General features: G+C 31.5%; 1 protein-coding gene and 1 pseudogene across 1 annotated transcript; one reads left to right on the top strand and one right to left on the bottom strand.

Annotated features, from left to right (window-relative positions):
- Positions 1–749: 749 nt before the first annotated feature.
- Positions 750–2,924, top strand: LOC114387470 (annotated as a pseudogene).
- A 3,370-nt stretch (positions 2,925–6,294) lies between these two features.
- LOC114386341 (pentatricopeptide repeat-containing protein At5g38730-like) lies at positions 6,295–11,966 on the bottom strand. Its single transcript, XM_028346332.1, has 3 exons — positions 11,813–11,966; positions 8,508–10,818; positions 6,295–6,684 (listed from the first exon to the last, which is right to left on the bottom strand). The coding sequence occupies exon 2, from the start codon at positions 10,690–10,692 to the stop codon at positions 8,929–8,931; it is 1,764 nt and encodes a 587-aa protein (XP_028202133.1). The 5' UTR covers positions 10,693–10,818; positions 11,813–11,966; the 3' UTR covers positions 6,295–6,684; positions 8,508–8,928.
- Positions 11,967–12,227: the final 261 nt, after the last annotated feature.

The raw sequence follows: 12,227 nt of genomic DNA on the forward strand, positions 1-12,227 counted from the left end.
ATTCGTTGTGACTCTTGATATTGCCAGAAATTATGTATAAATGGTAGTTAATGCGGCTGTAATTGTGGTCGTATCCAAAATTGTGCGAACCATTTTTTAAAACTTTGATTATAATTAAAGTTTAAAATCTTTGGTTAAATTTTCTCACTCGAAATATTCAACTGTACTTATAGGTACGTCGTTCAAGTACATGCCTAATTTTCCACCTTATTAAAGTTGTGTGTAAAGAAAATGTCCAAAAAAGTTAACCTTAAACGTATTGTGTATGTTTTCCATTTAAATAAGATTGTCTTTTGTAAAACCAACTGTGTTTCCAGATAAAAAAAAATTATTTAAAATGTGACCAGTAACCACCAAAAGAATAAGATAAAGAAAGTATATTACACAAAAAAGGAATGATATATGAATTAAAATAAGACAAATATAATAGAAAAGTAAAATAAGATGGAGGTATATGTTTCGAGGATTGGTTCTCCCTTGAAAAATTCTGTATGGTTTTGGTCCAAGACTCCTAGTTGTCCTTTAAAATTTGTAAAAGGACAAACAAGTCAATAGGAAATTATAATTCTTGCTAGTATTTCTAGTAAATGGGGTTAAGTGCAAAGCACTAAGCAGGTCATGCACATGCATGAATGATATATATAAAGATTTTTTTCTGTCTCTAAACAATGCCCTTTAGGTCTCATGAAAAGGCAAATGGAATGAAAATAGAAGTATTATCAATATTATAGTAAACCAACTCACCCCAACAGTTGCTTATCATTGGCAAAAGGGTCAAACAAAATAATAATGAACAAGTCCAATTTTTTAAATTTGGTAAAATTCCACCACCTCCTTTGCTTGTTGTTCAATTCAAAAATCAACCTAGAAGATCCTTGAGATTCTGGATGAAATCTGTGGGATATCGCTTTCCAAACTGTCAGATTTCCTATGAGGATTATGTATCTTCTTGATCATGATAGGTTCCCATTTAAAATATCACACTCTCATTCAACTCATTACATTATTCTTCATCTCTATCCCTCTTCCTTGTTCTCTTCTTTCATCCATTTTTCTTCTTCTGTTGTGGCTAGCTAGCACATAATATCTTCCAAGTTATTATGGCTATGACTGTAGAGGCTCAGTTCCATGTTTTGGCTGTTGATGACAGTATTATTGACCGAATGCTGATTGAGAGGCTCCTAAAAACCTCTTCCTTTCATGGTACTTTTTTTTTGTCCACTATTTACTTTATTTCTTTTAATATGCATTTTTATTGTTATACCGTCAAAGGTTTTGAAAAATGATCTGTCACCGTCACATTTATCTATAATTTTCCACAATAACAAAAAACGCAGCCAAAATGTGGCTGTGACCATGTTATAAAACCTTGATATTGCCATATTATCGAAGAAACATATGATATGAGCATGTTGTTTGTTTGTGTAATCATTTATGATATTTTTCCTTTTTCCTGAAGGTGGGATTTGGGGTAATGAATTTGATAACTGATATTTGATTCTTGTGAATATTTGTTGAAATCACAGTTACTACAGTGGACTCTGCCACTAAGGCCTTAAAATTTCTTGGTTTGGTTGAAGATGAGTTGAGGACTTTTGACACCACTGTTGCATCAGAAATTCATCAGGTTCAATTCTCTAACTAAATAATTACTCACACATATGCCCTAAAACATTTTTGTGGACAAGTTTGTATTAACCATTGGTTAAATTGTTCATGCAGGATGTAGATATAAACCTGATTATAACAGATTACTGCATGCCAGGAATGACTGGCTATGATCTGCTGAGAAAAATCAAGGTAGGCTTTCGTGCATTTACCAAGACTTTTTTAAGAAGCTTGTGTCACTTTTTTATTTGATTAATCTAGCTTCAATTTCGTTGAATCCTACCATACCATATGAATACATCACAGAACTTGGTCAAATTATGCACGATGGATTTGATTTTGCCTTTCCATCTTTTAGGAAACAATTTGAAAGGATATGATCTTATTTCTAAAATAAAAATTATGTGAATTTTTAGACAATTTTTTTTAAAAAAAAATTCCTTCTGACATCTTAGTTGGCATATTTTCCAAATTTCCAATATAACAAATCAAATTTGATCATGGCCATCATGGTATATCTTTGACAGCCTGTATATTCTTCTGCTTGATGATGTTAAAAAATAATATTAAGTTCCTTGATTTGCAGGAATCTAAATCTCTTAAAAACATACCAGTTGTGATTATGTCCTCAGAGAATGTACCATCAAGGATCAACAGGTGAGGAATCCTAAACTCCCAATCCAATACCAACTTAATTATTTTGAAATTTTCAAATTCACATATTATGGGGGCATCACATGGCTAAATTTGACTAACATGCCCTTTTTAAAATAAATAAAAAATCACATATTAGGGGTCATCACATGGCTTACATGACTTTTTTTTTTCTTTTCAAAATTTCAAATAAATTTTAGGGGGCATTACATGCCTAAATTTCATATTTGACTTACATGACATTTTTTTTTTTGTATCAGATGCTTGGAAGAGGGAGCAGAAGAGTTCTTTCTGAAACCAGTTCAACAGGCAGATGTGAACAAGCTGAAGCCACATTTGATGAAATCAAGAGCAAAGGAAGAGCAAGACCAACCCTTCAATAACAAAAGGAAGGACATGGAAGAAATCCATTCCCCAAATAAAACCAGAATAAAATGTAGCAGTTAAAATTGGTTTCAAATTAAAAATAAAAAAATTGATGAAACATAGGTAGTGCCTATAACATTTTCCTCTTCTCTCGCTTGCTTGGTAGTGAAAAGTTAGGCAGTCAATAATCATGCAAAAGGGATAAAGAGTACAAGTCATTTATGTAAATAGCCTGAGAAAGAATTCCATTCAATTTTGGTCATCAAATATCATTTCATTTTGACAAGTCTTTTTAATTTCCATTGTGTCCTTCATCAGTTTAACCTAAAACAGGCGCCTCAATTTTCTTCCTAGCTTCACTTTTATGTTTTTATTTTAATTAGAGTTTCTCCAGCATGTTCAAAATTAAAATTAAAGTCTATTTTGGATTGGATAATATTTACAATTAATTATAGATATAATCGACTATTGTTAATAAGTTTTATTTTTGGATATGTTACATACAAATAATTTTAAGATAATTTATTTGATTTTTTTTGGTAGATAGATAATTTATTTATTGATTACTTTTTTATTATAAAATATAAAAAAGGAATTAAATTATTTATAATAGTTGCTTTATATTTAAGTTAATCAATAGAGATAAAATAAGAAAACAAAAATCTTGTAAAAAATAATCTAGCTATTACCTTTTGATCAGAATTCTAAAATTTTGTTTTACTTAAAAAAAAAAACTATTTCCTTTTTTTGTTATAATCCAAAATACTAAACACATTGTAAACTGTAACAAAAAAATAAAAAACGCGTTGTAATGGTAAAAAACCTTTAAATGCAAATCTTTTAGCAGTTCTTTATTTTCTTTGGTTGGCGGTAAGAGAAACAACTCAAACAAGGAACGATATCACCACTAAAAATGCTTTAATAATTTGAGCAGTATTTTTATTTTTACTGTATTTACATAATAAAATAAGAAAAAAAAATACATATTCCGCAATATGTATTTGCACAATAAAATAAGAGATTTGTTCGTTACCACTAACGCCATAACAAATATCGAGCATTAGTGCAAAATAATAAATTCATAGAAGAAAAGAAGCATCAATTTTAAAAAAATAAAAAAAACTTTCTAAATAAGTTATCTTTTCAAAGAGTACAATAAAACAATGCTAATTTGAGATTATAGAGTAAATCAAAGTTTTCAAAATATAGAATGAAAAATATATCCTTAAAAATGCTAATCGGGAGTAGATCGATGTATGAGAAGCCAAGTAAAAATTAAATGCATATAATAGATAGGGAAGACATCAATGAGATAGGCATTGACGTAAATCACTAAGCTCTGGGATAACAAAGCAAAGAGGCATTATTTGATGGAGGTGAAATGAGATTTTGAACATAATGCGAAAAAAAGGACAGGTAAAAGTGAAATTGCATTATAATGCTAAGGATATAATATATGGTAAGAAAATATTAATTAATGATCTTTTATAAAAGTTATTAATTATGCTTGACATAAGTAATTAAAGATCTAAAATGAACTTTCACTTTTCTGATGTGGGTTTTAATCTCCTTAACATTACTTTTTCCATTTGCTGGACATCCCACCTTAGGAAGATCCTCTTATGCCTAGGGACTAATTGAGTGAAATTAGTTGTAGTTTGAACTTGTGTTCTAATCCTTTAAGGGGTCTCTGACTGATAAGTAAAAAAACAAAACCTAAGAAGCTTATAGTTTAAATACTTACAAGTAATAAGCTGGAAAAATAAACTAGTCTATGAAACACTTATAAACTAATCAAATAAGTTATAAATTAATTTGAATGTCATGTCAAGTACACTCGTAATTACAACTACAAGAATTAAATCCCACATAGTAAATTGCAATTAATAAAGAAAAGAAATTAGCAAAAAAGAAGGTTAAGGGTAAACCAAATAGTTAAAAAAATATTGAGAGTGTAAAGTCAAAGTTAGACTCAAAGTGAAGTAAAAAAATAATGAATGAATGAATGCTTTATAGTGCGGTGATATATAACCACGATCAAAGGAGTTACAAAAGAAGTGAAGAAAATTTAGATTTTACAAACGTAACTTAAAAATAAGAGATGAGGAAATTTAACTTGGTAATTTCATGTTTTTGCTTCTACATATGATAGATAATAGATATAGTGGGAAATTGGGAGACTGATATTTTGTTTTGGAGGAATTTTATAGTACTTACTTTTTATTGAAACATGATAATAAAAAGAAAGTGGCGTGCTTGACTTTATTTTAAATGCAAGTAATGAGTACTAGAAGGAAATGGTTCGATCGAAGCATGAGAGTCACAGCTAAATAAAAACGTTAAAACATACAAACTACATTAGTATGAGAAAATAAATTATGCATCCACATTGTAAAACAACCATACAATTATAAATTATTAAATATGATAAATTTATTAATTTTTATAATAATTATCTTAAAGATCATATTATTGATGATTTGTGATTAATTGATAATGTGAAATTACTTTATACATAATTACTAAACTTAATTACTAATATGTTTACAAAATAATTTACCTTTAGAAATTATATAAACTATATATTATAAATAAATTACGTGGCCTAAAATATGATTGAGTAAAAAAATCTTAACTGTGTTGAAGTTTTGAATTTTAACTATAAAATAATCTAAATTGAAATAAATCAAAAGGTAAAAGGATTTGAGTGTTATTACCAAACCAAATCAAACAACTTCAACTCACGAATTTGAATTGAAAAGTCATTTTTTTAGTTTATGACTTATTTAACTAGTTTGTAAAGAAACTTATCTAACTAGCCCATAGCATTTTTCTACATACTATTTGAACTTAAATCTTATTATAATTTTTTCATTTTTATTTTCAATATCTTAATAAAATTCTTCAATTACTGTTTCCTTTAATAAACTATAATTATCCAAAAATATATTTTTATCTACAAAATAAAAAATAGAAACAAATCATATTGTTATCTAAAATTGATATTTTTTTTATATAATTTCATGTTTATTAACTAATTAAATGTTTCTAATTCAATAACCTGGTTTAACTTTTAGTGAAAAACTAGTTTTCTATCTTTCAATAACCTAAATTAGTTTTATCAATTATTTTTAATAATAAAAAAATCATTCAAAAATTTTAAAGAACTAAAAAATGATGGTCAAATACAATGAAAGTAGAATCTAATTGGAGTTTAACCTTAAGTCGAACATGTTATTTGCTTTGAGAAAAGAGCTGTAGGCTCTCTTAACATGTTTTTTCTTTTTCGGGATAAACACAGTACTTCTTAGTTACGAGTCAAAGACTGATATTTTGAAGTAAAAAATCCATTTATGAAATTGATATCTCTCAACAAATGTTTCTTTATATGATGAGACCTGAAAATCAAATCCTTAACCTAGTACTTAAAGAACAAAATTATTTCTCATTCATGTCATGTTAGTCTCTAACATCTTCCTCTATTGATAGTTTTTCGTTTATTCAAATTATGCTAATTTTGCTTAAGCTGCCGTTATGTAACCCCCAAGGTGTCCTTCTAATCTGTGGTGGCCTTAACTTGAGGGGATTTCCAACATAAAACATAAAACATAAAACAAAATTAGGAATCATTTTTGCTTTTATGAACGATATTTCATAATAAGCATATTAAGACCAAAAAAAACTCGCACAGTTGTAATCATTGAATCTAATAAGCAACAATATTCAAAAGAAACTTTTCAAAATAGTGTTTACTATTGACAATTATATCACGCTTTGTTACATCACAATCAAATAGATGATGCAACACTCTGAGATACATTGAACGAAGGCAAAAGTGGCATACTGTTGATGCAAACTCTTTCAAGTTGAAATTCCGAAAAGCACAATATCTTGATTCTGAACGTGCGTTTGTCTCACCTCTGAAGTCCATATCATACTGGATGCTGCTTGATTTTGAGCGATCAACCACGTTCCACAGCATTTTAGGATGCAAAAATTGTATGATACTCAAGCCGATGTAACCTTCACAACTCGTTAAAATTCCTGCTGGTAAACCTGACAAAAATGTCTAATCTATAAATATTGTCCACATATTAAAACAATGTCTATGTGCATTGAAACCAACGTGCTTGATGTTTGTCACAATCACATTCAAACAAACATCTCTTTAACTTCATTTGTCGTTGTCAATACAGCATGTAATGTTGCAAGATCACAGACATAGTGGGAGTGTGCTCTTCTGTTGTTATCTTGCATTGCCTTCATTAACTCTTCCCTCTTTGCACTTAGTTTTCAATTGTTTTTCCCCAACAGTAACAAATAGAGAAGCCAACCTATAATAAATGGACTAAACCAACAACAACAACAACAAATTTTTTTATCTCACTAGATAAGGTCGGCTACATGGATCACACAATGCCATTCGGCATGGTTAAAAGTCAAAGTTTTAGAAAATTTAAGTCTGAGATCTCCATGATTTCTTCCAATGTCCTTTTTGGTCTCCCTCTTCTCCTAGTCCCTTTACAATCCAACATTCACTACCATATACTATAACTGAATAAATGGACTAAACCAAAGCAACAATATGAATTGAAAACACGGAGAAAGCTTCCTAGTAAACTATTCTTCCATTTCTTATTCATTCCCTAGTGTTATGCTATCAGCTTTAGTCCAAACACTTAAGGAGATTTGTTTTAATGTACTTATCGAGAAATTACATAAGTGGGCCCAACACCACGTCTTAACCCACACCCTTTGTATAAACCTTTTCTGAATATTTAACAGCAAGGACTTTTCCCCAGTACACCAATCTCTCTTTGTAAATTGAAACATATCTACCAATGTGTTAACACTCTTCACTAGACTCAGCCACATCTTGACCACTATGTTAGTGTTTTACTAGTTGTCACTTGGATCAGGCCATGTACCAAGCTTACTTTTTCCAAGAACCAATTCATGTGTTACTCACTGCTCCCCAGTCATCACTGGGCTGCGTGATCTGCTTGTACTATAATTGTCCAATCAATTCAAATCATCAACTCCGATACCATTTCTTGAATAATTGTCCAATCAATTCAAATCATCAACTCCGATACCACTTGTTCTACCATTAGGAGTCCAAAAGACGATCATCAGTCCTTCCACTTTATATGGTCCTAACTAACAATGTCCTCACATTCTCCCCTTGCCTGAATTCCCAACACCCAAAGGGAAAGTGATTCCTTCTTGAAAAGACTCTAATATAAATCCAAAGTCTGTGCTAAAGTTTTCTTGTATGATAGAGACTTAATACAAATGAACTATTGCAGATTTAGTGTCATAAAAAATTCTGTTGATATGTGTGCCAAGTGGCTGTCCGACTAAGAAATAACTGCACATTTATTTTTATGACACCATTAATCCACTTACAAATGAAGTAGGATTTCAAACATGTTGGGCGAATCTTGGGAGTGCCCTTAAAACGTGGACCAATTTCTTTCATAAATTTATTTAGGCGTGATCTAGGATGGCAAATTTTGATGGCAGCATCATATCTATGAAGATTTTGGTTTGTTTGTTGGAGTGGAACACTCAGACTTTAAAGAGAATATCTAAACTTATCTTTCACTAGATATGTTTGTAGAGAGATTGAGTACCTATTCTATTTTTCATGTCTTTTCTTTTACTTTTTGTTAAATTAGACTGTCTTTTGTGTACCCTTTCTCTCTCCCTCTTCCCACCCCAACAATAAAAACCAGAGAAGGAAACTATCGATATTGCAGTTCATAAGATAAGCTAACATTAAAATATAAAAAGTATAGAAATTATTGACACAACACGCATTATCATAGCAAGTAAAAATTGAAGTCCTATAATTATCCAAATCAAAAGGAAAATACCTGCTCAAGCACCTGCTTGATGATCATGATGACTTAGTCGCATATAAATAGAAGATGTGTTATCATCCCAATAAGCTAAAAATGCAGGGAGGGAGAACTTGGTGAAGTTCTTCAATGATATAGCCCTTTAGAAGAAAAGCTACAGTGATTGTTTCCAGTCACTTACCGTAAAGAGTCATATCTGTTATAAACAAAATGATGCATAAATATGTTTTAAAACAAGATGATTTATGATAGTTAACATGTAAGGTTTGTAAAAGGTCCCTATCATATATTTTCGCAAATCTCGATGATTTTCCAAATTCTAATGAAAAGTGAAAACACGAAGGAAGACACTGATAACCAGAAGCAATGCATTGGCCCTTGCAAACAAGTCTAGAAAGAATCTTCTAGATGTGAGGGTTCTTTCATAAGCATATCATCATATCAGCTTCTGCTGTATTTTATTCATTGTATTTCTCGACATCAGACCCCTATCCATCACATGATTCCAGAAGATCTGTGACACTTTGTTTTCATTAGCATCAGATGTGCTAAAGCATCTATAAAGTTTGACTGTTATCATCAACCTTCTCCTAGCCATCTCTTCTAGCATACTTGAGGCAGCACTTACATTCCCCACATTCCAATAAGCATATGCAATACTGGTGTAGATAACACTTTCACCTGATATACCCTTTCCTTCCATATGATAGAATAACCTTTCAGCACATTGAATCCTTTCTACCTTGCATGACCTTCTTATCAATGCCCTGTATACTGAAACATCAAGACAAATTCCTCTACTCAGAAACTCGTCTGGAAGGGCTAAAACTGCATCCATATTGTCTTTCTTATTGTAGCCATCTACAATCCATGAATACGTACAATAACTGGGGGTAAATCCAGCATCAAGCATGCTGAACATTAACTCCGTTGCACTTTCCAGCTCATTTGTCTTGCAGAACCCATGAATCAGTGCCTTATATGTAAATGGATCAGGTTTTAGACCAGCTTCTAACATCTTGTTCTTAAATTTCAAAGCTGACTTCAAATCTCCAATCTTGCAGTAAGCATTAATTAGTGTGTTGCATGTGATATTGTCAGCTTGAAGTTTCCTTTCACTCATTTCATTCAACAGTTTGTTTGCATCCCTTATCCTGCCATCTCGACACAGCTTGCGCAGAATTGAATTATAAGTAACAACTCCAGGGTACAATCCCTTAGCCTCCATCAGTTTGCACATTTTCAGAGCTTCTTCCAGTTCGTTTGTTTTACAATAACCATCAATCAATGTAGTATATGTCACATGATTGGGAGTTGCATTTTTTATTTCACTAAACATCCTCATAGCTTCTCTCATCCTGCCTTCTTTACAAAATCCATAAATAAGAGAGTTATAACTAACAATATCAAGGTTTATCCCCTCTCTTTCCATTCTGTTCTGGATGGATAAAGCCTCATAGTGCATACCTTTCTTGCAATACAACGATAACAAAGTATTGTATGTGAAGATATCCTGAAGCACACCCTTAACATCCATCTCATTTAATAACTGTTCTGCCCTTTCCACATCTCCTGATTTTGAACAAGCATGGAATAAACAATTGTAAATGTAAATATTGGGAACAACCCCAACTTGAACCATCCTCTTGTAAATTTTCCACACCATGTGAGTAACCCCATCCTTCAACAAGGAATTCAAAAGAACAGTACAAGCATGCAAATGAGGTTTGACTTCATGTAACCTCATCTGCTCAAAAACTTGAATTGCATCCTGTGTCATCTTTGACTTGGCATAATGTATGACAAGCCAGCTCAAAACTTGAGAATTAACTTCCTGGTTGTCATGAGTCCTCACCAAAGTGCTCAAAACTGAAGGAGATGAAAGAAAATCCTTGTGGGCAATTTTTTCAAGCACATGTTGTGCAGTTTTGAAATGCTTATGTTTGGTGAGGATGTGAATCGTGGCCCATGAACATTGCAAGGAATGGCTATAATGTGGGATGGAGTCAAGCCATTTGAAGAATGGGAAGGAATGAGAGAGCCCATAACCATAGAGTGAGAGCTGTAATAGAACCTTGTGAATGGTAGAGGAAGTGAGAGCAGAGGCATTCTTCACCTTCAACAGATTGCCCCAGTGACCCTTGACCACAATTGAACACACACTATCAACAAATTGGTTATGACTCCCAATCAAAACCATGTCTATTAATAATATGACCGATATGGCCCATTATTTTCATTTCACAACCATACTTTGGTGCTATGCTTGGTTTTCTTCAATTTGTTTTTCTTGCTCATGTGTTGCTTTTCACATTCTTTGATAACCCTGAAGAAGTGGAATGTCTCATTAAAATATTACCCAATAAGAAAGAATTAAATTAGCAAATCTTTATAATAAATTGAATGTTTAAATAGGTTGCTAAAATATTCTAATGGACTCTGAAATTAGTAAAAAAAATTAATATGTCTATACTAGTTGATGGTCGTTTGAATTCTGTTAATTGAGATAAATCTTTTAGCTATTTGTAAACAAAGCATTTACATTGTTATCTTTCAAACAAAAATGAAAAATCAGGCCTGAAAATGAGCTAAGATGAACAACTCATAGCTATTTAGCTTATATTGATACATCTTTGGTGTTAACTTTTCAAAAATAGCAGGCCCAAAAATATGGTAATCTTAGATACTTTCTCAGTTGCCAACCAAATGACACCGGACACAACGACAACTACAACAACTAAAGCCTTAACCCACTAGGTGAAGTCAGCTACATAAATCGTACTATGTTATTCAGCACAGTTAAGGACCAAACGAAACTGACACACTGCAAAAATAAAAAATAAAATACTACAATTTCCACTCTATCTTCGACTACCCTAATTATGTCTCAAGTTTGAGGTAAATCACAGTCTAAATCAATAGACAACACCATTCAAATACCCAAGATCCTCTATCAATTCATAAACGTCAAGACAAATTATCATTAAAACAACAACAAACAAAAAATTAGCCCCTGAAATTGCTTAGTGTAGTTCACACGGATGGAAAAGAGAATGCGTGGGAGTGGGAATGAAAAGCTAATAATTATGCAGGGAAGGGTAGTGACAGAAGTACACACATACTATACCATGCATCAGACAAACGTCATCTCATTTATCTCAGAACATTAATCAAACACAAGGTATGCATCTTATTCCATGTTTAAATCTCAACACAAAAGAGTGAACAGAAGCCTAAGAGTTCTTGCATTGCATTCATTACATCAATCAGCTACTACTACTAGCCAAGCAAACAACGAAACAGCGAAATTTGAAGATTACCTGTTTACTGAACGATTCAAAGCAGAGAGATGATTTGAATTGAAGAACGAGTAGAGATAAGGGAAAAGTAAAAGTAAAACCCAGGTAAGGGTAATGGCCGTTTGATGCGGTTTTGGTCGTAAAATTATCAGTCTAGCTTGTTATTGTTTTTCATGTGTTTATTTTAGTTTTTATAAATAATCAGAAATTGAAAACTATTTTAAATAGAATTCCTAAATTAAAATTAAAATTAGAAATCATTTTAAATATTTTGTTTATAAAATCAACTACTTCTTCTAAAATAAAGTAATTTTTATGATTGTAACTAAAATACAAATTAACTTTTATGTTTTAATCTTTAAAATATAGACTCAGTTTGTTTTCAGGTGGTGAAGATTATCAAGGATTTCATTGTTAGATGTTGCATCTATGTTTG

Source organism: Glycine soja, chromosome 15 (genome assembly GCF_004193775.1).
Source record: "Glycine soja cultivar W05 chromosome 15, ASM419377v2, whole genome shotgun sequence".
Lineage (NCBI taxonomy): Eukaryota > Viridiplantae > Streptophyta > Magnoliopsida > Fabales > Fabaceae > Glycine > Glycine soja.

Coding starts and splice junctions, on each gene's coding strand:
- LOC114386341 (XM_028346332.1), bottom strand. CDS start 10,692: ATGGTTTTGATTGGGAGTCATAACCAATTTGTTGATAGTGTGTGTTCA.